At 48.9% G+C, this 26,132-nt stretch overlaps 1 protein-coding gene and 1 long non-coding RNA gene across 5 annotated transcripts in view; both read right to left on the bottom strand.

Moving 5' to 3' along the window:
- SEMA6B (semaphorin 6B) overlaps positions 1-26,132 on the bottom strand; it is a 184,273-nt gene that overhangs the window by 9,081 nt on the left and 149,060 nt on the right. For 3 of the 4 annotated variants that reach the window (XM_083594447.1, XM_083594448.1, XM_083594449.1), the window contains exons 6-15: positions 23,637-23,738; positions 21,400-21,490; positions 19,170-19,289; positions 17,336-17,424; positions 17,004-17,221; positions 14,883-15,014; positions 10,327-10,476; positions 7,464-7,658; positions 6,664-6,804; positions 1,553-1,630 (exon numbers count right to left, since the gene is read on the bottom strand). In XM_083594447.1, the coding sequence (XP_083450573.1) occupies positions 1,553-1,630; positions 6,664-6,804; positions 7,464-7,658; positions 10,327-10,476; positions 14,883-15,014; positions 17,004-17,221; positions 17,336-17,424; positions 19,170-19,289; positions 21,400-21,490; positions 23,637-23,738 (1,316 nt within the window). The remainder of the gene's footprint in view (positions 1-1,552; positions 1,631-6,663; positions 6,805-7,463; positions 7,659-10,326; positions 10,477-14,882; positions 15,015-17,003; positions 17,222-17,335; positions 17,425-19,169; positions 19,290-21,399; positions 21,491-23,636; positions 23,739-26,132) is intronic. The other variant, XM_083594450.1, reaches the window with a different exon arrangement.
- LOC310753657 overlaps positions 1-26,132 on the bottom strand; it is a 157,259-nt gene that overhangs the window by 40,367 nt on the left and 90,760 nt on the right. The window lies entirely within an intron of this gene.

Genomic DNA, 26,132 nt, shown 5'->3' with positions numbered 1-26,132 from the left:
AGAGTTAGATAAAGAGAAAGGGTGCTTTCTATTAAGTGAGTCTGTTCCATGCAGGACCTCTGAAGGGTTCAACTTCTGTTGTTATGTTGTTTTTTCATTTTTAATTTATACATTTCAAGTTTATACATTTCACCATTGCTTTTTCTGGGGGGTACGCAGGGGTACACCCCCCTAAACATTTTGTGAATCTTTGCAAAGGTAAAGGGACCCCTGACCATTAGGTCCAGTCGTGGCCGACTGCTAGGTTGCGGCGCTCATCTCGCTTTATTGGCCGAGGGAGCCGGCGTACAGCTTCTGGGTCATGTGGCCAGCATGACTAAGCCGCTTCTGGCGAACCAGAGCAGCGCGCGGAAACGCCGTTTACCTTCCCGCCAGAGCGGTACCTATTTATCTACTTGCACTTTGACGTGCTTTCGAACTGCTAGGTTGGCAGGAGCAGGGACTGAGCAACGGGAGCTCACCCCGTCGCGGGGATTCAAACCGCCGACCTTCTGATCGGCAAGTCCTAGGCTCTGTGGTTTAACCCACAGCACCACCCGCGTCCCTGTGAATCTTTGTACTTTTGTCCGTTTACTGTATTTATTTTCCTCGGTTTGAACTATAAAATGGTGATTTTCTTGAGTCAAAATGAGAGTACAGTGGTACCTCTGGTTTCGAACGGGATCCGTTCCGGGGGCCTGTTCGCAACATGAGCAGAATGCAACCCGTGTCTGCGCGTCTGTGGGTCACAATTTGCCGCTTCTGTGCATGCGTGTGACATCATTTTGCGAATCTGCGCATGCACGAGCGGCAAAACCTGGAGGTAACCCTTTCCGGTACTTCCGGGTCGCCGCAGGACGCAACCTGAAAACGCGCAACCTGAAGCAAACATAACATGAGGTATGACTCTACCCCTAAACATTCTTAAACATGTTTACCGTATTTTTCGCTCTATAAGACGCACCAGACCACAAGAAGCACCTAGTTTTTGGAGGAGGAAAACAAGAAAAAAAATATTCTGACTCTCAGAAGCCAGAACAGCAAGAGGGATCGCTGTGCAGTGAAAGCAGCAATCCCTCTTGCTGTTCTGGCTTCTGGGATAGCTGCGCAGCCTGCATTCGCTCCATAAGACGCACACACATTTCCCCTTGCTTTTTAGGAGGGAAAAAGTGAGTCTTATAGAGCAAAAAATATGGTAAATCTGACGACTCCTCTTACCAAGATCCTGGACGACCCAAGCCTCCTCTGCTCTGGTCAGAGTAGGAGAATCCTGGAGCAACTTCAGAGCCCAGAGAACAGCCTATGCGCTGTGGGGCAGCCCCCACGAATCCCATGCTGTCCTACACCCTGGCTGAGCCTTGCCCCAGAGCAGGGGACACGCACCCCACCCAAAAGCAAACCCTCCACCCACAGACAGGCTCCCGTTTGACATGCACCCATACTTTTACAGCCTCTGTGGGGCAGGTGTAGAAGCTTCTGTAGAAGGAGAAGAGTAATCCTCATCGTCATCTGCGCCCCCAACCCCAATAATAATAATAATAATCAAAGAGGGGCATATGCCACCAGATATTACCTTGTGCTCTGTTCCAGGAAAATACAGGAGCCTTCTGGCGTCCAGCCACAGTATGGATCACGGCTCCCCAGGCAGTTTCTGAAGGGCAGAAAGGAAGACGGGTTTTTTTGGGAGTGGTGGTCAGTAAAAACAAACAGAAATTGCTAGAGAACCACCAGGATATGAAAAACTAGGAATCGTAAAATCACTAACAATAACAACAATTTCTTATTTATACCCCACCCATCTGGTTGGGTTTCCCCAGCCACTCTGGGTGGCTCCCAACAGAATTAAAAGCACATTTGATGGGAGGATGTTCCACAGGGCAGGCGCCACCACCGAGAAGGCCCTCTGGTTCCTGGTAATCTCACTTCTCACAGTGAGGGAATCTCCAGAAGGCCCTCGGAACTGGACCTCAGTGTGCTGGATGGATGATGGGGGTGGAGATGCTCCTTCAGGTCTACTGGGCCAAGGCCATTTAGGGCTTTCAAGGTCAGCACCAACACTTTGAATTGTGCTCGGAAATGTCCTGGGAGCCAATGTAGGTCTTTCAAGACCAGTGTTATAGGGTCTCGGCGGCCACTCCCAGTCGCATTCTGGATTAGTTGCAGTTTCTGGGTCACCTTCAAAGGTAGCCCCACGTAGAGCGCATTACAGTAGTCCAAGCGGGAGATAACCAGAGCATGCACCACTCTGGTGAGAAAGTCTGCGGGCAGGTAGAGTCTCATCCTGCGTACCAGATGGAGTTGGTAGACAGCTGCCCTGGATACAGAATTGACCTGTGCCTCCATGGACAGCTGTGACTCCCAGGCTGCGCACCTGGTCCTTCGGGGGCACAGTTGCCCCATTCAGGACCAGGGAGTCCTCCACACACGCCCGCCCCCTGTCCCCCAAAAACAGTACTTCTGTCTTGTCAGGATGCAGCCTCAATCTGTTAGCCGCCATCCATCCTCCAACCACCTCTAGGCAGTTGGGAGTAGAGTTGGGAGTGACCAACTCTTGGTTCTCTTCCAGCTCCACAATTCTATGGTTCCTCTACTGCAGCCTTTCTCAACCTTGGGTCGCCAGATGGCCTACAACTCCCATGATTCCTAGCTCAAGGACCAGTGGTCAGGGATGATGGGAATTGTAGGCCAAAAGCATCTGGGGACCCAAGGTTGAGAAAGGCTGCTCTAGTGGTTTCATGTTTGGGGAGCTGGAGATGAAGAAGAAATATTGGGTCTGGTGGGAAGCTAGGAACAGGAACTGCCCTGGCAAGTTTTCATCTCAGCTGGACATGCATGACACACCCCCCCCCCACAAAAAAAAGGCAAATGCCCTTCTACCAATTATCCCCACAGCCTCTCCCAAGTGTGAGATTATATGCAAGCACAGAGGAGAGGAGAATGGGGGGAGAAGACCCCCTCTCTGGTTTCCCATGCCCTTTTGGGATAATCCATCCTCCAGCTCCGAACCCCCAGGCCCCGTGACCTTCCGTTCGGAGACAAGCCTGCTCTTTTTATTTCACTTCTCGTGTTTTAAATTTTCCCACCCCCCACCCCGCTCCAGGGCCAGGTATTAAGCGGGGAACTTGTAAATAATGGGGCTTCTGTCCCTGGCAATTATGGGGAGGGAATGTTGCGTGCGCCGCAGAGAGATGGCGGCAGCCCCCGCGTGGGTGTCAAACGACTCCAATATCACGTTGAGGAAAGGCAGTCTGTCGCCTTCTGTGGGAATCAGCCCGAGACCTCGCAGGCGAAGACGTGTGTGCCTCGTTGTGTCCTCAAAACACAGCCGCCACGGAGAGCTTTCTGGGACACGCAGGCTGCATTGCTGCACTAGGAACCCAGAATCATATAACCTACATTGGCTCCCAGTACGTTTCCGGGCACAAATCAAAGTGTTGGTGCTGACCTTGAAAGCCCTAAAGTATAAAGCCTAGTATACCTGAAGGAGCGTCTCCACCCGCATCGTTCTGCCCAGACACTGAGATCCAGTTCCGAGGGCCTTCTGGCGGTTCCCTCCCTGCGATAAGCAAGGTTACCGGGAACCAGGCAGAGGGCCTTCTCGGTGGTGGCGCCCTCCCTGTGGAACACCCTCCCATCAAATGTCAAATGAATAAACAACTATCTGACTTTTTGAAGACATCTGAAGGCAGCCCTGTTTAGGGAAGTTTTTTAATGACTGATGTTTTAATGTATTTTTAATCTCCTGTTGGAAGCCACCCAGAGTGGCTGGGGAATAAGTAATAATAATAATAATAATAATAATAATAATAATAATAATTTAAAGTGCCATCCCTCTGCTCCACCTTCAATTTTCCTTTTTAAATACAGTGGTACCTCAGGTTACATACGCTTCAGGTTACAGACTCCACTAACCCAGAAATAGTACTTCGGGTTAAGAACTTTGCTTCAGGATGAGAACAGAAATCATGCTGTGGCGGCGCAGCAGCAGCAGGAAGCCCCATGAGCTAAAGTGGTGCTTCAGGTTAAGAACAGTTTCAGGTTAAGAACGGACCTCCGGAACGAATTAAGTACTTAACCCGAGGTACCACTGTAAACATTTTTTATTATTTGGAAAACAGAAAATAAACAACAAAAAGACGGGGCTAGATGATTTTGGCGGCCCCTTTCTGTTGGAACGAATAATAAGTGAATAGTTGCTGAAATTATGTTAACTAGCAGACAGTAAGACAAACGATGTAATGTATTTGGTGGAAACTGAACCGCAGAGGAACGGAAACGGCGCCAATTGCGATGAAAAGCAGCTTGGAATGGAAATCGCTTTATTATTTCAGCGGCAACTATTTCTCTAACAGCAGATTTGGTGACGAGATTGCGGCCCAAATGGGACTCACAGAGCGGTTGGGGGAAGCACAATATTTTCAGACGAACAATTTTTTTAAAAAAAGAATGTAAGGGGAAAAACCCACCCACGCCCCGTCAATCAGTAGCTGCAAAAAGCTGAGTGTCAGTTGAAAAACAAAAACAGAAAATTGGGGTTGAAGAGGGACTTGGTCAGCTTGAGTCCCTTCCTGCTTATGGCAGGGTCAGGGAACTTTTCTTCTGTGAATTTTTGTACCAGATCTAAGTGACACGACAGGGGACCCCGTGGACACTTCTCACTGCTCAATCAGGTGTCGGACTTGGCAACTGAGGGCGAACGCCGGAATGAATTGGCTCCGCAGAAATTCTCTGTATTAACCTGCAGTACAAACCCTTTCCTCAACAGGACCAGGAAAATATATAAATTTCAGTTCCTCATTTTTTCATGCCTGAAGCTCAGTTCTCCACAATACCACATTAGCTTGTTGTTTACTTACTTGCTTATTTTAGAAAGGTTCTTGTGAAAATCCACCAGCATTTTAGTGCAAAATTCCCCTTATTGTATACATATTATTATTTTTTTTTGCAAAGCACTGCCCTCCAGTGTAATGCATGCAACGTTTTCGCATTTATTTGCTGCTAATATATGCTTTTCTTTGCACACACACCCAAATATCCAGTTGAAACTATTTGGTTCAATTAATTCAACAACACCGATGATCTTCTTGACCCAGTGATAACGAGCTTTTCAGAGTCTGACATATGCATTTTTATATGCACGCTTTCTCCTAGAATATCCCTCCCCCCCCACGCCCAACATGGCTGGAGAACCGCCTTGCAAAATTCGGAGAAGTGTGAATTCTGAGGGATAGCTGACTTTTCGTTCTGTAAACTGCGAATTGGAGAAGCCTGCCTTTCTTTTCTTTCCCCCCCAATAATTTTTTATTATTTTCTTAACACAGTCTTATAAGGTAAAGGTAAAGGGACCCCTGACCATTAGGTCCAGTCGTGGCCGACTCTGGAGTTGCGGCGCTCATCTCACTTTACTGGCCAAGGGAGCCGGCGTACAGCTTCCGGGTCATGTGGCCAGCAGGACTAAGCCGCTTCTTGCGAACCAGAGCAGCGCACGGAAACGCCGTTTACCTTCCCGCCAGAGCGGTACCTATTTATCTACTTGCACTTTGACGTGCTTTCGAACTGCTTGGTTGGCAAGAGCAGGGACCGAGCAACGGGACCTCACCCCGTTGCGGGGATTCGAACCGCCAACCTTCTGATCGGCAAGTCCTAGGCTCTGTGGTTTAACTCACAGTGCCACCCACGTCCCAAACACAGTCTTATACAATACATCAAATGACATATATACTTTTAGCTCTGCCAAGCTTGCGACTTCCCTCCTTCCCTTCAACAGGTATCCCTTATTCTCTTAGATTGCGTATTTTAGTATTAAACCTCTTATCTGTCTTTACATTGTAGGAGTTATTTCAGCCCTGCCGGTGTTTTTAAGATTTTACAATTATCCTTTAGATACACAGTGAATTTACTTCAACTTTCCTGGAATCTCTGATCATCCCAATCCCGAATCCTGCTGGTCAGCTTGGCTAACACCGCATAGTTCATCATTTTCGCCTGAAACTCCGCAATGGTAGGAATTTCTTGTAATTTCCAATTTGGGGATAGCATGTTTCTTGGCGCTGCTGTGGCGTACATAAATAGTCTTTGGTCCGAATTCTTGATTTCTTTCCCCATCAAACCCAGTAAGAAGGCTTCTGTTTTTTTGGTAAAATATTTACCGTATTTTTTGCTCTATAAGACTCACTTTTTCCCTCCTAAAAAGTAAGGGGAAATGTGTGTGCGTCTTATGGAGCGAATGCAGGCTGCGCAGCTATCCCAGAAGCCAGAACAGCAAGAGGGATTGCTGCTTTCACTGCGCAGCGATCCCTCTTGCTGTTCTGGCTTCTGAGATTCAGAATATTCTTTTTCTTGTTTTCCTCCTCCAAAAACTAGGTGTGTCTTGTGGTCTGGTACGTCTTATAGAGCGAAAAATACGGTAAATATTTTCTTAAGTCCATTATAGATCAGCTCCCCAAAGTTCTTAACTTTATCACAAGTCCACCACATGTGATAAAAATCCCCGTGAGCCTCTTTGCATTTCCAACATTTTTTTATCCCTCATCCTATACATTTTCGTCAACTTTACTGGTGTTAAGGTGCCTGCCTTTCGATGCAAAATGAATCGACTCTCCTCCTCTGTCCCAACCCATTGTCGGGGGGGGGGGAGGCTGCGTTAAAAACCCCAGCACATGGGAACAGGAATGGAAAACTCACTTTATGCAACCGGAATGCTGGTGACACCGGGCCACGGGGGCACGAACCACGCAGGGCGGGAAGGCCAGGAGCAGGGACCCCGTGGCCTTGTCCAATTCCATGCCCAGAAGTTTCCGTTCACCCACATTGTCTTTTCCGCACCTGGAGGGGGAAAATCAATCAATCAATCAATCAATCAATCAATCAATCTTTATTACGGTCCAGAAACCCAACAAATTGTTACAAAGCAATGCACAATTCAGACAATTCAAATAAATAAATAATAATAATAACTCTGGGGTTGCGGCGCTCATCTCGCTTTATTGGCCGAGGGAGCCGGCGTACAGCTTCCAGGTCATGTGGCCAGCATGACTAAGTCGCTTCTGGCGAACCAGAGCAGCACATGGAAACGCCGTTTACCTTCCCGCCAGAGTGGTACCTATTTATCTACCTGCACTTTGACATGCTTTTGAACTGCTAGGTTGGCAGGAGCTGGGACCGAGCAACAGGAGCTCACCCCGTCACGGGGATTCGAACTGATCGGCAAGTCCTAGGCTCTGTGGTTTAACCCACAGACATGTAGCATTCCACAATCAGGGGGGCCACCACCGAAAAGTCCCGTTCTCTTGTTGCCAGCCTCCAAACGTCTCTGGGATGGGGAGCACACAGAGAAGGGCCTCAGAGGACTTATCTTGAGGACTGCTTCAGTGCTTTTCATTCTGCATTCAAGCCTGCTGCTCAATGACAGCACCCGACTTCTCTCCACAAACGTTGCTCTTGCCACCAAATCCAAAAGAACTCTTGCCCACGGGCAAACTTACTTGTCGCTGGGATAGGTCTCGAACTCCTCCAGCAGCAAACTCTGGCTGCTGGCCCTTACGGTCGCAGAGTTGGTGCTGACATTGGTGTGGATGAGGAACTTGAAGACGGTGCCTGTGTCGGAGGCCAGGAATACCACGGTGTGGTTCCTGCCAGGCCCAGCTGTGGGGTCCACCACAATCTTGCGCAGCTGATACCTGCCCGGAGAAACAGAGGTAGTGGGTTTATCGTCTGCGCGCACAAAACCAGTGCAGGGCTGGTGTGTGTGTGTTTGTGTGTGTGCAGAAAGAAGCAAAGATCACCACTGTCACAGCAATGATTCTTCAACATCAGCTCCGAAAAAGTTCACACATCACTTGGGAAGACAGGTGAACTAATACAGTGGTACCTCGGGTTACATACGCTTCAGGCTGCAGACTCCGCTAACCCAGAAATAGTACCTCGGGTTAAGAACTTTGCTTCAGGATGAGAACAGAAATCGTGCAGCGGCAGCAGGAGGCCCCATTAGCTAAAGTGGTGCTTCAGGTTAAGAATAGTTTCAGGTTAAGAACGGACCTCCGGAACGAATGAAGTACGTAACCAGAGGTACCACTGTACCAGTGTACTGGAAGAAGCAAAGATCACCAGTGTTGAAGCAATGATTCTTCAACATCAACTTTGTTGGATTGGTCATGTTGTGCGGATGCCTGATGATCGTCTATTCCAAACTTAAAAATGGAAAGCATGATGCTGGCAGTCAACAAAAGAGGTTTAAAGACTCTCTCAAGGCAAATCTTTAAAAATGTAGTATAAACACCGACAACTGGGAAACGCTGGCCTACGAGCGCTCCAATTGGAGAACAGCCTTTACCAAAGGTGTCATGGGCTTTGAAGACACTCAGACTCAGGACTCAAGGGAGAAACGTGCTAAAAGGAAGGCAAACCCTCACCAGGATCAACTCCCACCTGGAAACCAATGTCCCCACTGTGGAAGGATGTGTGAATCCAGAACTGACCTCCACAGTCACTTACGGACACACCGTTAAGACCATGTTCATGGAAGACAATGTTCCTCAGCTTTGAGGGATTGCCAAAAAGAAAATGAGATTTGTCTGTTTGTGTGTGTCTATACACAAAAGGTAATAAGTTAAAGGTAAAGGTTAAGGACCGCTGGATGGTTAAGTCCAGTCAAAGGTGACTATGGGGTTGTGGCGCTCATCTCGCTTTCAGGCTGAGGGAGCTGGCGTTTGTCCACAGACAGCTTTCCGGGTCACGTGGCCAGCAGGACTAAACCGCTTCTGGCGCAACGAGACACCGTGATGGAAACCAAAGTGCATGGAAATGCCCTTTACCTTCCCACCACAGTGGTACCTATTTATCTACTTGCGCCGGTGTGTTTTCGAATGGCTAGGTTGGTAGGAGCTGGGACAGAGCAACAGGAGCTCACTCCGTCGTGGGGATTCGAACCATTGACCTTCTGATTGGCAAGCCCAAGAGGCTCAGTGGTTTAGACCACAGCGCCACCCGTGTCCCTCTATACACAATATTTAAAATCCCTCCCGTGGAACCTATCAATCACAGGGAATTTTGCAAGCCACTTTCCTAGGATAGACACACCTCGCCTCTCCTCCAAATTCTCTGCCTGCCACATCCCTGTTTCTAAAACAGCCACGATCACAGATGCCAAACGCAACGACACATTTAATCAGCCAGATCCCACTCCCTTCTCAAACACCCGCCTTGGCTGGCTCGCTCTACCCTTTGCAAAGCGGGTGGCGGCGGGTAGTCAATTAGAGGAAAGTTTTCTGTCATCTCATTAAATCTGCAATTATCCCCACCAATTAATTCTGGCTGTTTTGCATGTGAAGCTAGCCTTGCTAGCAGCACCGGGCGAGGAGAGGGGTGAAGGAGGTGCAAAGGGCTACAGGGAGGAGTAGAGTTGCGATGGACAATCTCTTCTCTACGGGGATGTAAATTATGTCCTTTGCTGCTGGTGGTTGTGTATGTATTTGCCTCCGTTCCTGCTGCTGTCCGGGACTCCCCCCCCCCCCATTTTTTTTTGGCTAAGCACAGCCTGAAGGATGCACACAGACCCCACCCCCCAGCCCAATATCTCCCAGTGTGCATTTCTGGCTTGAGAGACAACAGGAACGATGCTTGATTAATTTCACATAAAACATCAATTAAGACAGATTTAATTAGAACCAGCTCGCCTTGGCGGCGGTGCTTAGGAAATTAATGGAAAGTGCTTGTTTTCCCGTCTCTGACACACACACACACACACACACACACACACACACACGTAAAATGCACAAAATATTCACGCAAGAGAGGTCTGCAATATATATTGCATGGAAACGGAATGGTAGCAGCTCTGGGTAGTTGATTATTCCAAATTAGGTAAATCAGCTGAAAAAATACCCTGGCTGTCTCTTGATTAAATTGGTCAGCAGACTTTAACCCCTCATTCTTCTCCAGGCTAAACATAAGTAAAGGTAAAGGGACCCCTGACCATTAGGTCCAGTCGTGGACGACTCTGGGGTTGTGGCGCTCATCTCGCTTTATTGGCCAAGGGAGCCGGTGTACAGCTTCCGGGTCATGTGGCCAGCAGGACTAAGCTGCTTCTGGCGAACCAGAGCAGCGCACGGAAACACCGTTTACCTTCCCGCCAGAGTGGTACCTATTTATCTACTTGCACTATGACGTGCTTTCGAACAGCTAAGTTGGCAGGAGCAGGGAGTGAGCAATGGGAGCTCACCCCGTCGTGGGGATTCGAACCGCCAGCCTTCTGATTGGCAAGTCCTAGGCTCTGTGGTTTAACCCACAGTGCCACCCGCGTCCCAGGCTAAACATACCCATATTGAATTTTTTTTAGCTTTCCCTTACCGGGTCATGGTCCTGATGATCCAGGGCGCGTTGCCCAGCGACGGAACCGACTCGTCCATCAACGGATGCGTCTTGACAAAATTGAGGATCTCGTCTGGGAAGAAGCTGGAGGAATTGTAGCGCATCCCCGGAGCTGCGCAACAACCCGGCCTGCGAGGCAAATGTCCAGAAGTCAAGATTCTGCGCTACGTGAGCAAGGAAAGAGGTTCGTAGCCGGACGGGGGCTACCGAGATGTCCCGACAGAAGAAACACCCAAACCCATCTGCTTGGACCCTAGAACAATAGGCAGGTAGGATCCTAGAATGCAACAAGTGATTGGCTTGCAGGAGAAGACCATTCAAGCTCCAGGAGGAAATTACTGTATTTTTTGCTCCATAAGATGTACTTTTTTCTTCCTAAAAAGTAAAGGGAAATGTCTGTGCGTCTTATGGAGCGAATGCGTGGTCCCTGGAGCCGAATTGCCCAGGGGCAAAAAGCAGATCATGCTTTTTTTTAAAAAAAAAAAAAAAAGAGGGAAGTGGGTGTTGAAACGAAGCCACTGATTGTTTGCCGATCGGGGAGAGAGATAAGGGACGCTAGAGATAAAGGAGGCTGCCTGGGAGGGGGGAGGTAAAGACAGCAAACTTGCAAAGGGGGGGAACAGTAAGAGTAAAGCAATAAGGAGAGAAATTAGAAGAAAAGGAAGAGCAAAAAAACTGCTCCAGCTAAGGAAAAGACACAAAGGCAAACAAGAGGGAAGGGTGTGTTGAAAGGAAGCAGCTGATCGGTGGGATCGGGAGAGAGATAAGGAACGCTAGCTGAGGTTGCCTAGGAGCGGGGAGGTAAAAGCCCATGCATCCTCAGGATTTTTACACTGGGTCACCCCAAATTCACCATCAGATCACATAGCATGTTCATGGCTACAGCCTGCACCAAAAAACACACACATCCACTGTTTCCTGGGGCTGCAGTGGTGCAATAATGTGGTTACAAAGCATGGATCCACATGGATCCTCAGGATTTTTGCATTGGGTCACCACAAATTCACCGTCAGATCACACGTCTGTGGCCACAGCATGAACCACAAAAATCATACAACCACTGTTTCATTCAGAATATTTTTTTTCTTGTTTTCCTCCTCTAAAAACTAGGTGCGTCTTATGGAGTAAAAAATACGGTAATCAGCCTATTAGGCTGGTAGGATCACAGAATGCAACAACTGACTGGCCTGAAGGAGAAGACCAATCAGGATCCAGGAGGGAAGCAGAATCAGCCAATCAGACGAGACCCATTGTGTAAATAATGTATATAAAGGCCTGAGGTTTTTTGGGGGGCAATTAAACCACTGTTTTACAAGCTGCAATAAAGAGCATGAAATCTCTGCAGGACTCCAAGTATATTTCACCATCCCACTATCATTCCCAACAGAGGCAAAATATTTTGTAGGGGGACGGTTTTAGGGGCGAGTGAACACGACACCTCCCTCCCTAAGCCGGGCAGACGTTTCCTGGGTTTGGGAAGGAGGTGCCAGGAACATTTAGGGACTAGTCCAAATGGGACCACACACCACTGATTTGCACACAAACTATGTGTGCGATGTAATCCATTAGCACAGTCCAATGCAGGATTTCGGTTTGATGAGGCCCTAAGCTACTGAGGGCAATGGCAAAGCTGTCCTTTGTCAACAACAAATTGCCACTGTTTTTTTGTGTGTTGAATATATGCTATATGGTAATTTATGGACCTCATAGGTATCTCAAGCCATTTGCCCATGTTGTCATGCAACCAGTCCGTGCAGAATGTAGGCACCCTATATATAGAAATGTGCAAAGCAGTGATATTTTTAGGGTGAGGGCTTGCAGGTCCATGACTTACATCATAGGAGCCTACACAACACAAAACACTGTTGCTGTATGTAGGTTCTGTTTTATTTTATTTGTTTTTTATCTTACATTTTGGAAATGTACCATATTTTTTGCTCTATAAGACTCACTTTTTCCCTCCTAAAAAGCAAGGGGAAATGTGTGTGCGTCTTAAGGAGCGAATGCAGGCTGCGCAGCTATCCCAGAAGCCAGAACAGCAAGAGGGATTGCTGCTTTCGCTGCGCAGTGATCCCTCTTGCTGTTCTGGCTTCTGAGATTCAGATTATTATTTTTCCTGTTTTCCTCCTCCAAAAACTAGGTGCGTCTTGTGGTCTGGTGCGTCTTATAGAGCAAAAAATACAGTACATCCTGTTTTTATCCCCCTTTAATTTTTTCGGGACCCCAAGAGAGTGAGGCCCTAAGCTATAGCTTGTTTATCTTATATGTAAATCTGTCACTGGTCAAATACAATATTCCTTGTTTCCCTAGCATGGGCATAAGCAGGAAGACATCGTTGCCTTACTGCAATTTTTCACATCAATTCAGTCTCCATTTGAGAGGAACTCACTGTTTCTTTGTGTAATTACCGAGCCAAGCCTGCCTTTCAGGGATCAAATCGTGAACTGAAATGTGGGCAAACTTTTCATTTCTTTACTCAGAAAGACTATTCTTTTAAGAGGGATTAAAGGGGACACCAGGAAATAATCTTAACTAAGAGATTCAAACGAATCTGCAAACAAGCTTCTGGCTATATTGAGGGCGATCTGCTCTGCTACATCACTCGCTAGCGGTTAATACTTCTTCGGTATATCCTTTTCTACTATCCTTAATATTCCCTCGCTATGCAGACTTTAATGAGTCATTGCTTATTCAAATCCCCAGCCATCTCTGCAACAAGCCAAGAGGCATTGAATTAGGATACAACGGTACCTCGGTTTTTGAACGTTTCTGTTGACGAACATTTTGTTGGAAGGCACCCAGATAATAATATATTATTATGATGATTATTATTATTTCAGTTTTCGAACACCGTAAACCCGGAAGTAAATGCTTCAGTTTTCGAACATGCCTTGGAAGTCGAACATGCCACACGGCTTCCGTATTGAATTTTCCGTATTGAGGCTTCCGTATTAAGTTTTCGGTTATTGAACATTTCAGAATCTGAACGGATTACGTTCGAAAGCCAAGGTATAAGAAAAAGCTGTTATGTACTGAGTTGAATAGGATCCAAAATGCAACAGTCTGATTGGTCCTAGAACAATGCAGCAGTCTGATTGGTCTGCAGGAGCCACCCAATCCAGCTCCAGGTGGAAGTGAATCCACAACCTGATTGGCTTACAGTAGAATTCCGGAATTAGCCAATCATGTGCAGCCCATTGTGTAAATAATGTATATAAAGCAGATACTTTGAGGGGACTTTGGTTCCTCCTCACCACTATGAGCTAATAAAGAGCATGAAATCCACTCTTGACTCTATTTCAAAAGCCTTGCTAGATCAGACAAAGGGATCGTCTGGTACAGAGCCTGATTTCCCAAAGCAGTCTGTTCTTGCACGCCCCCTTCTTAGCATCCGAATACAGCAACTTCCAGACCAAGATCCCTTTCCTGGCACTGTTTGGGTGTTTGTGAACATCCCGTGCCATCCCCGCAGCTCGGCCCATGTGGAGGGAGTTCCCTTTGAGGACATAAATAAGGAACAGCCCTGCTAGGGGAGACCAAAGGACCGGCATCTTGGTATCTGCGGTGACTGACCAGGCACCTCTCAGAAGCCCTCGGGTGGGACATAAAGATCTGTAATGACACCTCCTTACGTGCTGTTTGTCCCTGGTGCCTGGAACTCAGGACTTGCAGCCACCTCTGAACGCGACGGTTCTGTTGCAGCTTTCGCTGGTGTGGAGGACTCCCTGGTCCTGAATGGGGTCACTGTGCCCCTGAAGGACCAGGTGCGCAGCCTGGGAGTCATTTTGGACTCACGGCTGTCCATGGAGGCGCAGGTCAATTCTGTTTCCAGGGCAGCTGTCTACTAGCTCCATCTGGTACGCAGGATGAAACCCTACCTGCCCGTAGACTGTCTCGCCAGAGTGGTGCATGCTCTGGTTATCATCCGCTTGGACTACTGCCATGCGCTCTACGTGGGGCTACCTTTGAAGGTGACCCGGAAACTACAACTAATCCAGAATGCGACAGCTAGACTGGTGACTGGGGGTGGCCGCCGAGACCATATAACACTGGTCTTGAAAGACCTACATTGGCTCCCAGTATGTTTCTGAGCACAAGTCAAAGTGTTGGTGTTGACCTTTAAAGCCCTCAATGGCCTCGGCCCAGTATACCTGAAGGAGCATCTCCACCCCCATCGTTCTGCCCGGACGCTGAGGTCCAGCTCCGAGGGCCTTCTGGCGGTTCCCTCATTGCGAGAAGCAAAGCTACAGGGAACCATGCAGAGGGCCTTCTCGGTAGTGGCACCTGCCCTGTGGAATGCTCTCTCATCAGCTGTCAAAGAGATGAACAACTACCTGACATTCAGAAGACATCTTAAGGCAGCCCTGTTTAGGGAAATTTTTAATGTATGACATATTACTGTATTTTGGGTCTGTGTGGAAGCCGCCCAGAGTGACTGGGGAAACCCAGCCAGATGGGCGGGGTACAAATAATAAATTATTATTATTATTTCGCTGGTGGCTTGAAAGAACGTGGCAGCTGTCAGTTTTACTCACCGTGGTTTTGGCACCAGTTCCTCTGGCACAGGGGTCCAAACGGATTCGGGGGATTTCTGCTCGCGGAAGCGCCCCTCGAAGACGGAGGCGATTTGGGCCATGTCAAAGGCACACACGGCAGAGCCTGGTATGCTGGAGAAAGAGAAAAAGAGAAAAAGAGAGAGAGAGAAAGAAAGAGAGAGAGCGCTTTGCTGTGAATTCACAATATGGCAAATTGTAAGCATGTTGCTCTCCTTCAGCCTCAATAAAGGTAAAGGTAAAGGGACTCCTGACCATTAGGTCCAGTCCGACTCTGGGGTTGCGGTGCTCATCTCGCTTTATTGGCCGAGGGAGCCGGCGTACAGCTTCCGGGTCATGTGGCCAGCATGACTAATCCGCTTCTGGCGAACCAGAGCAGCGTACAGAAACGCTGTTTACCTTCCCGCCGGAGCGGTACCTATTTATCTACTTGCACTTTGACATGCTTTCGAACTGCTAGGGTGGCAGGAGCTGGGACTGAGCAACGGGAGCTCACCCCGTCGCGGGGATTCGAACTGCCGACCTTCTGATCGGCAAGCCCTAGGCTCTGTGGTTTAACCCACAGTGCCACCCGCGTCCCAGCCTCAATAAACGCACCTGCAAAAGTGACCTGCCATTTCCTTCTCTTATTCCCTCCACAGACACACACACACCGTTTTAAATACAGTTCTCCGGATTTCTGCAGCCATTTTGCCCTTGAAATATATTGCCGTCATTTCAAGGCAGAGAGTTGTTTATTCTTAAAATGGGTTCTAAAGCAACCTCTTTGAACCGACTGCATTTTAATGATGAAGTGTTTTAACGACAGACTGGATTTCAACAGCAGTGATGGCTTTGACTGGCCGGCTAAACCAGGCGAGGGCAGCCGATGGGTCTCAAACCCTTGGCGAGGTCCAATCCATATTTGTCACAATCAGCTCTGTTTTCCATGTTCTTGTGGAACATGTTGTTGTGTCCTAGACTGTCTCTCCAGAGTGGTGCATGCTCTGGTTATCTCCTGCTTGGACTACTGCAATGCGCTCTACATGGGGCTACCTTTGAAGGTGACTCAGAAACTACAACTAATCCAGAATGCGGCAGCCAGACTGGTAACTGGGAGTGGCCGCCGAGACCATATAACACCGGTCCTCAAAGACCTACATTGGCTCCCAGGACGTTTCCGAGAACAATTCAAAGTGTTGGTGCTGACCTTGAAAGCCCTAACCAGCCTCGGCCCAGTAGACGTGAAGGAGCGTCTCCACCCCCATCATCCAGCCCAGACACAGAGGTCCAGCTCTGAGGGCCTTCTGGAGATTCCCTCCCTGCGAGTTTATAGGAAACCAGGCCTTCTCGGTGGTGGCACCCACCCCTCCCATCAGATGTCAAGGATATAAACAACTATCTGACTTTTAGAAGACATCTGAAGGCAACCCTGTTTAGGGAAGTTTTTAATGTTTGATGTTTTAATCATGTTTTCAATATTCTGTTGGGAGCCAGCCAGATGGGCGGGGTATGTATGTATGTATGTATGTATGTATGTATGTAAAAGGTAAAGGGACCGCTGACCATTAGGTCCAGTCGTGACGGACTCTGGGATTGTGGCGCTCATCTCGCTTTACTGGCCGAGGGAGCCGGCGTACAGCTTCCGGGTCATGTGGCCAGCATGACTAAGCCGCTCCTGGTGAACCAGAGCAGCACACGGAAACGCCGTTTACCTTCCCGCCAGAGTGGTACCTATTTATCTACTTGCACTTTGACGTGCTTTCGAACTGCTAGGTGGGCAGGAGCGGGGACCGAGCAACGGGAGCTCACCCTGTCGCGGGGATTCAAACCGCCGACCTTCTGATCGGCAAGTCCTAGGCTCTGTGGTTTAACCCACAGCGCCTCCCACGTCCCTATGTATGTTTGTATGTATAAATAAATAATGTTGTGTTATTATACTGTAAACTGTCTTGTGATCTTCAGATGATGGGTGGTTAATAATAATAATAATAATACCAGTGTAAACAAATGCCATGCGAAAACTCAAGGCAGAAGGAACTCTAGATGTTTTGGGCTGAGTCTTAGAGAGACCCCCCATTCCAACTTAGATCTGGGCCCCTGCTATTCCCAACCGCCACTGACCTGTTGGCAGGTGTGGAAAAGACGGCGAGCACGACCGGCCGGCCGTCGATCTCCAGGATGTCCGTGACAGACTGGATGACATTGAAGTAGAAATGGGAGTCTCCAGGGACGGAACAGTTGAGGCGGGCCTTGAGAAAGGAGGTCCACTGCTTTTCCAGAACCCGCTGAGAGCCGCCCATGTCATTCTTGCAAACTCTGGCCACCCGAGAAACCACCACCTACGTTGAGGGGACAACAAGGAAGGTCAGAGGAATCTGGGTCCAAGGGTTCCTTGGGTGCTGGCGCCAGGCCTGGTCAACAATGCCCATGTAGACCTCCTCTCACCATCTTACCTTCTCTAAGTAGTTGAACTCCATTGCGATCTCCCTGAAGAAGAAGTAGACGTGGCTCTTCCACTCCACGGCCCGGACAAAATATGGTTCTGGGTGGGGAGAGTCCAGATAAAGGAGGTTATTTTTATTTTGTTATGGTTTAATGTTTTATTTAAGCAAACAGTCATAACCTCGGCTTGAATATGCTTCAGGCTGAGCGCTTTCGGGTTGTGCTCGGCAGTGACCCGGAAGTAATGGAGCGCGTTACTTCCGGGTTTCACCGCTCGCGCATGCGCAGACGCTCAAAATGACGTCACGCGCATGCGCGGAAGCGGTGAATCGCTACCCGCGCACGCACAGTCGTGGGTTGCGTTCGTTTCAGGATGCGAAAGGGGCTCCGGAATGGATCCTGTTTGCATCCTGAGGTACTTACAAACAAACAAACAAACAAACAATAAGGTGCGCACACTTAACCCCCAAAACCAGAGAGTAAAGGGAAAGGGTAAGAAAGAAAAAAAGGATGAAGTACCACACCCATCTGACTCCCCTCCACCACCACTTGTCATCTCTGAGTCATTTAAATTCTTATTTACATTGCATATTATTTATCGCTGTAGAGTGGTACCTCTGCTTATGAACTTAATTCGTTCTGGAGGTCCGTTCTTAACCTGAAACTGCTCTTAACCTGAGGTACCACTTTAGCTAATGGGGCCTCCCGCTGTACTGTACTGATGAACTGGAAAAATAAAAATGTGGCTCCCTTCTACGTTTGGATTGAAGACTTATGCAAACTCGCAACATATAAACAACTTGCATATAAACACAGATGCCATGGACAAATTCTGTGGTATTTGGGACCCATTCTTGCAAATACAGTGGTACCTCGGGTTACATACGCTTCAGGTTACAGACGCTTCAGGTTACAGACTCCGCTAACCCAGAAATAGTGCTTCAGGTTAAGAACTTTGCTTCAGGATGAGAACAGAAATCGGGCAGCAGCAGTGCAGCGGCGGCAGGAGGCCCCATTAGCTAAAATGGTACCTCAGGTTAAGAACAGTTTCAGGTTAAGAACGGACCTCCAGAACGAGGTACCAGTGTACTGTAATAGGTTAAAATCTGGTGAAGTACAATAACAACCTTGTAAAATATACAGTTTTGGTTCCCCCCCTCCCCACTTTATTTTCCCTTTTACATGGGTTCTCTTTCTCCCTTTTATTTACGTCTCACCGTGTTTAAAGGTAAAGGGAACCCTGACCATTAGGTCCAGTCGTGACCGACTCTGGGGTTGCGCGCTCATCTCGCTCTATAGGCCGAGGGAGCCGGCGTACAGCTTCTGGGTCATGGGGCCAGCAGGACTAAACCGCTTCTGGCGAACCAGAGCAGCGCACGGAAATGCCGTTTACCTTCTTGCCAAAGCAGTACCTATTTATCTACTTGCACTTTGATGTGCTTTCAAACTGCTAGATGGTAGGAGCAGGGACCGAGCAATGGGAGCTCACCCCGTTGCGGGGTTTCGAACCGCCGACCTTCTGATCGGCAAGTCCTAGGCTCTGTGGTTTAACCCACAGCGCCACCCACGTCCCTCCTCACCCTGTTTAGTGCACATATAATTATGCACTTTCTGAACTTTCAATAGTTCAATAGTTAAAAGCAAAACAAAAAAACCCCCACGTATTTTACTCTGATTTGCCAGCCGATTTAAAGAAGCCTCAGTTGATTTCGTCAAGAGGACGTTTTCCTCGACACCGATTCGTCCGTTGAGCATGTCGCCTTGCGTTATGAGTGAACGGAGCGGCTTTTCCTACTCCGGCCTCCCCCCGGCCTCCCCCCACCGCGGAGCGAATCGACAAAACACCTTTAAACCACTTGGAGTCGTGCTTCACTGTGCGAAGAGTCGGGCTGTCTCCCAGGCTGCGGTAAATGACTGCGTCGATGGCCAGGAAATCCGTCACGGTGGCGGTGAAAAGCATTCCACCTGTCAGGGAAGAGGAGATAGATATGAGGTGTTGTGTGAGAGAGGAGCGGTAAATAACGCCAGGTGGGCATGTTGCGCGGCGCCCGGAAGTTGGAACCGCCAGAGAAAATGCTCTAGCTCAGCCAGAGAGTGCGTGCCCTGTGTACGAAAGGCCCCCAATTCAATAAAAAAGGTAAAAGGTAAAGGACCCCTGGATGGTTAAGTCCAGCTAAAGGCGACTATGGGGTTGCGGCGCTCATCTCGCTTTCGGGCCAAGGGAGCCGGCGTTTGTCCACAGACAGCTTTCCAGGTCATGTGGCCAGCGGGACTAAACCACTTCTGGCACAACGGGACACTATGACAGAAACCAGAGCGCACGGAAATACCGTTTCCCTTCCTGCCACAGCGGTACCTATTTATCTACTTGCGCTGGCGTGCTTTCGAGCTGCTAGGTTGGCAGGAGCTGGGACAGAGAAACGGGAGCTCACCCCATCGCGGGGATTCAAACCGCCGACCTTCCGATCGGCAAGCCCAAGAGGCTCAGTGGTTTAGACCACAGCGCCACCCGCGTCCCATAGGTCTATGCAAACCACACTCTTTGTACACATGACATGCCTGCAGAACAAATTTCAAAGATGTGCAGATTTCAATTCCCATATTATTTTGGGAAGTCTGAATTAAGCAGGCTTGCCTCAGAATACCAACTCAACCCATTACAACAACAGCAACAACAACAACAACAACAACAACAACAACAACAACAATAATAATAATAATAATAATTTATTTATACCCCTAGCTGAGTTTCCCCAGCCACTCTGGGCGGCTTCCAATCGAGTGTTAAAAACAATACAGCATCAAATATAAAAAACTTCCCTAAACAGGGCTGCCTTCAGATGTCTTTTAAAGAGAAGATAGCTGCTTATTTCCTTCACATCTGAAGGGAGGGCGTTCCACAGGGCGGGCGCCACCACCGAGAAGGCCCTCTGCCTGGTTCCCTGTAACCTCACTTCTCGCAATGAGGGAACCGCCAGAAGGCCCTCGGCGCTGGATCTCAGTGTCTGGGCTGAACGATGGGGGTGGAGATGCTCCTTCAGGTACACAGGTATATATTCTAATATATGTATTAGAAACCATGTGACTCTGTGGGTGTGTTTTTAATTTAAGGTTGGACGCATGGGACCAAACAGAGGCAGGGAAGGCATCTATGATTCTTAACAAGCAGGACCTTCCCTCTGCCGACACACACAAAAACGCCTTGTATCTGAAGGACCCCTTCGTTGTCGCTATAGGAACCAGAGACTGGCTTGCTTCTCTGTCGTTGAAAGAGCTCATTATTTGTGCGTGTGAGACCAGGCTTGGGGAGACGCAGATTCAAATCCTTGATTGGTAGCCTTGAATGTGTCCCCGGTCTAACCTACCCCTCATGGTTGTTGTGATGCCTAAGGAAACCCATATATATTTGCAGGGCTGGGGGCAGGGAATGGGTGCATGCAGGCAACCTTAAGCTCCTTGCAGGAAAGGTGAGGTATAAATGCTGTTTCTGCTTGCTGAGTCATAACATAGCTGTCAACTGTCCCTTATTTGGCGGGACAGTCCCTTATCCCAGCGCCGTGTCCCGCTGCTGTCCCTTATTGATGATGTCCCTTAAATTTCCCGGGTTTCAAAGGAAGCAGCTCCTCTCCCTCCCTCCCTGCCGGCCAGGGAGGAGGGAGGCTCCAACTGTGTTGCTTGGCTGCGTTGCTCACCCAATAAGGACTCTAAGAACAACTGGGGGGTGGAGCTTGCATGCCTTGTGCCAATCAAATCGGCCGCATTGCCTGGGGACTCGCCTTTGCTCAGCGCTTCCCAGCGGAGAGGTGACGGTGGTTTTCCTTGCTGCATCCCCTTTGCCGGGTTGCTGCGCTGTGGGAACCACCGCTTGAGGCTTCGTTTGGCTGCTGGCTGGGCTTTCTGCCTTTGGCTCGGAGGGGCTCAGAAGTTGAACATACCTGTGTCCGGAAAATCCCTTATTTTGGCTGCTGATCCCTTATTTTTGAGGCTGCTGGTCCCTTATTTTCAAATCTGTAAGTTGACAGCTATGAGTCATAATAACCAGGTCAAAATACTTCCCTCCGTGCTCTGAACTGACCTGTGAAGAGAGCGACGTTGGCGTGCTTGGGGTCATAGGGACATCGAGCCATCCCACTGATGTTGTCTCCCGTGGGCTCCAACGTGTCCATCTGGTGGGAGGAAAAGATAATTAGACAAACTGCGGGTCTCTCGAGGGGCTGGGCAAAAAGAAACGGGCCGTATCCAATGACCCAGGACCCATTGGCATTAATGGACCCAAGTTAAAGGTAAAGGTAAGGTGTTCAGAATTCTGTTCCACCTTAAGGAACAGACATGGGGTTGTTACGTGTCACATGTCTGTTTACATTCCAGCACAGCTTGCTGGGAACTTCCATTGTGTGTACAGCTTTTGTTTTTCCCGTTCTCTCTGTGACGACACGAGAGAGAGACAACATGTTTCTTTGTCCTGATATATGATTAATAAATCTGTAGATGCAGTATGCTTCCACAAGCCTCACGCCTATTCTGTGTGTGCAGTTATCTCTGCTGACAGTGTGCCCTGGCTTTTGAAGCCCGGGTCGCTGATTTACCCCAACAGTTAAGTCCAGTCGTGGACGACTCTGGGGTTGCGGCTCTCATCTTGCTTTACCGGCTGAGGGAGCCGACGTTTGTCCGCAGACAGTTTTTCCGGGTCATGTGGCCAGCATGACTAAGACGCTTCTGGCGAAACCAGAGCAGCGCATGGAAACGCCGTTTACCTTCCCGCCGGAGTGGTACCTATTTATCTACTTGCACTTTGACATGCGTTCAAACTGCTAGGTTGACAGGAGCAGGGACCGAGCAACGGGAGCTCGCCCAGTCGCGGGGATTCAAACCGCCGACCTTCTGACCGGCAAGCCCTAGGCTCAGTGGTTTAGACCACAGCGCCACCCACATCCCTGGTTTATAATATAGATAAGTGGATATACTGAATGCCCATTCCATCCGCCCTTCGGTTTATTGCAGTTGTTTTGGTCCTGCTCATACAGCAGTGATTGGGGTGGTGCTGCAACAGAAAGCTAGAATTTCGGTGTACAACCTGTACACTCGAAGCAGAGCCATTTGCCAAGTGTCGAACCTTATTTGTAGCCAAAGCACACAAGAGGGTGTTATTGCCAGACTTGGGGGAACCCTGAAATTCACAGCAGCTGCAAGACATCTTTAGGTGTTGGTGGGCAACCCCCAAAACAGCTCAAGTGAGCACAGAACCACAGAAGGGTGACTTTTCAAAGGAGGGGAACAGCAAACTGTCCACCTGCTCTTTTTAGCTGCAACCACACAGAGGATTGTCACTGACTGTCCCCCTCCTCCGACTCCGCGTTTGCCCCTTGTAGAAGTCGGAAGGGAGGAGGCGAAACAAGAATTAGCTGGCTCTGCCTTCCACTGTCTTTGGCGACCCCTACTGTTGGGCTCAGGGACGCGGAAGGCGGTATGGGTTAAACCACAGAGCCTAGGGCTTGCCGGTCAGAAGGTCGGCGGTTCGAATCCCCACGACGGCGTGAGCTCCCATTGTTCAGTCCCTGCTCCTGCCAACCGAGCAGTTCGAAAGCACACTGGTGCAAGTAGATAAATAGGTACAGCTCCAGCGGGAAGGTAAACAGCGTTTCTGTTCGCTGCTCTGGTTCGCCAGAAGCGGCTTAGTCCTGCTGGCCACATGACCCGGAAGCTGTACGCCGGCTCCCTCCGCCAATAAAGCCGAGATGAGCGCCACAACCCCAGAGTTGTCCACGACTGGACCTAATGGTCAGGGGTCCCATTACCTTTACCGTTGGGCTCCTGGCCTTCTGCCCAAGGGGCACCAGTTACCCCTGGTCAGAACACTATTTGAACCATTGGGTATGAAACACCGCATTTTTCGCTCTATAAGACGCACCAGACCACAAGACACACCTAGTTTTTGGAGGAGGAAAACAAGAAAAAAAAAATTCTGAATCTCAGAAGCCAGAACAGCAAGAGGGATCGCTGCGCAGCGAAAGCAGCTATCCCTCTTGCTGTTCTGGCTTCTGGGATAGCTGCGCAGCCTGCATGCGCTCCATAAGACGCACACACATTTCCCCTTACTTTTTAGGAGGGAAAAAGTGAGTCTTATAGAGCAAAAAATACGGTAATAACCCATAACGGTTGCGTATATTGGGAGGGGAAGCAGGAATCTGGACGCTCGCTTCACACGATTCAGCCAGACTAGTTGGGGCGCAAGGGATATTTGCGCCGTGTGCAAACTGGGGTGAGCGATGAGTTACGGGCACCGCCTGGCTGACCCAAGTTCCTGATACTCACGGTGTAGTTGGCGCAGATGGGATTGAAAGCGTTGGTGCCGCAGACGAAGAGCAGGTTGTCGTTGCGGAGGAGAAGCACTTTGATAAAATTCCGGCACTCTGCCTGGGGAGGAGAAGCGAAGCGATGAAGGCTGCAAAGCGAAAAGCACTCCTGACATGCTCAGAGTCTGCAAGGCCACTTCCGCCTTCAGGAGGAGGTGGGGTTGTGGGCTTCACGGCCCCTCCATGCGCGCGGCAGGTGCAAGCCAGCCCCACGCGATTGGGGGGATTCCCGGCCGCCTCACCCCCTAGCTGGCCAATCGGCAGGTTCGGGGGGCGTGGCCTGCCCTATATAGGCAGGCCACGGCCGGAGATCTCCCTCTTTGCTGCCCACCAGCTGTTCCTCTTTTCCCACCCTATAAGGTTTTCGTTCCTTGACCTTGCTATGGACCTCGGTTGGTCGCCGTCGAGGGGCCTGGTAGGAATTTTTCCACTTGGCAAATTGGCACCAGCCGCTTGGTTTTCGCCTACCTTGTAGCAAATCGCCACAACTTTCTGGGTATTGACAGTTAGGCATTGGTATATTTCTGTAGATGGAAGAGGGGAGGTAGTGCCATCACCTGCCCCACATATTGAAGGGTAGTCCGTTAAAGGATTCCGGGGGGTGTGGCCCTGTCCGAAGCCTAGGGAGGTGAGGGCCTAAGACCCTCCCCCTATCAGTGACCCCGGGGGAGTTCCTAGTTGATGTGCATCTACAGGACTCCCCCTACTGGTGGTTAACCCTTCCCGGACTTCAAGCGGACGGGTTGGAGTAGGATATAGTCGGTTAGGACCAGTGCCTAAGCCAATACCGCTCATCACCTGTAACCAATAAAGTTGTGCCCTTTTTTAGCCCATTAACCTTAATAATTGTGTCATGTGTCATTATTTCCGCCTGGGGAGGTCGGGAACTCGCTATGCAACATTACTTTGCTGGCCTAGATGGGAAGCAAGCCCTATAGGGGGCTGCAGGCAGGCGAGGCCCGGGTCAGACAGAGCCCCCGACGCTTCTTTTCTTGTAGCCACCAGACACGTCATAAAAACAAGCCAGAACTCCTTCTGAACAAGCAAAACACTTCTATTACCATCAGTTTTACTTCCCCTAATTGCAAGTTCAGTGCTCCGTGCTGACTGGTCCGGGGCCAAATTCAGTTCAGTTCGCATCTGTAAGCGATCCTACTAAACCTGCGCTTTGCAAACCGAATCAGAGCCATTCTGTTAGAATTTGCACTTTTCTGAATTTTTGTGGTGTAGTTCCCTGGGCAAGAGATGTGCATTTATATATAGTAAGGTAGGAAAATGTGTATACAGTGGTACCTCAGGTTAAGTACTTAATTCGTTCCGGAGGTCCGTACTTAACCTGAAACTGTTCTTAACCTGAAGCACCACTTTAGCTAATGGGGCCTCCCGCTGCTGCCGCCACTGCACAATTTCTGCTCTCATCCTGAAGCAAAGTTCTTAAACCTGAAGCACTATTTCTGGGTTAGCGGAGTCTGTAACCTGCAGCGTATGTAACCTGAGGTACCACTGTATTAGGGAAAACAGAATACAAAGATGCATTATACGGGGGGAATTGCTTTGCAAAAGTGTGTGCATTAGACAGGGTTTCCATACATCCAGAATTTCCCAGACGTAACCAGAATTCGGCCTTTGTAAACAGCATCCGGGCAGAAATTGTTGAACTGTCCAGGAAAATCCAGAAGTGTAGATTTTGTCACATTTCATTAAAAATAGCTCAAAAACTCTTCTTTCTTTTTTTTTAGATATTACAAAAAAAAAAGCTCAATAATTTTTGTATCCGGATTTTCACTTTTTGAAATATGGCAACCCTAGTACAGTATTAGAAGGAGAAAAAATATACACAGAACATGCAGATATTGGGCGAAATTTGCCCTAAGATGCTACAATGAAGCCTCGGTCCAGTGTACCTGAAGGAGCGTCTCCACCCCCATCGTTCTGCCCGGACACTGAGGTCCAGCTCTGAGGGCCTTCTGGCGGTTCCCTCCCTGCGAGAAGCCAAGTTCCAGGGAACCAGGCAGAGGGTCTTCTCGGTGCTGGCACCCGCCCTGTGCAATGCCCTCCCACCAGATGTCAAAGAGAAAAATAACTACCAGACTTTTAGAAGACATCTGAAGGCAGCCCTGTTTAGGGGAGCTTTTAATGTTTGACGCATTACTGTATTTTAATATTTTGTTGTAAGCCGCCCAGAGTGGCTGGGGAAGCCCAGCTGGATGGGCGGGGTATAAATAATAAATAATAAATTATTATTATTATTATTATTATTATTATTATTATTATTATTATTATCATTATTATCACGAGGACTTGTTTTTCAAAAATTCGCAAACTGGTGTGGAAATGTGGAGAGCTGAGTTTCAGATTAGGAAAATGAGAAGCAACGTGGGTTTTCTTTTTTGGGGTGTGTGACGTCTCTGAAGTTTGGAGACGTACAATAGAATCCAACAAAACTCTCAAACCA

This window comes from Podarcis filfolensis (assembly GCF_964270895.1).
Source record: "Podarcis filfolensis genome assembly, chromosome: 18".
Lineage (NCBI taxonomy): Eukaryota > Metazoa > Chordata > Lepidosauria > Squamata > Lacertidae > Podarcis > Podarcis filfolensis.
The sequence above is the reverse complement of the archived record's forward strand: the minus strand, read 5'-3'. Positions and strand labels throughout refer to the sequence as shown.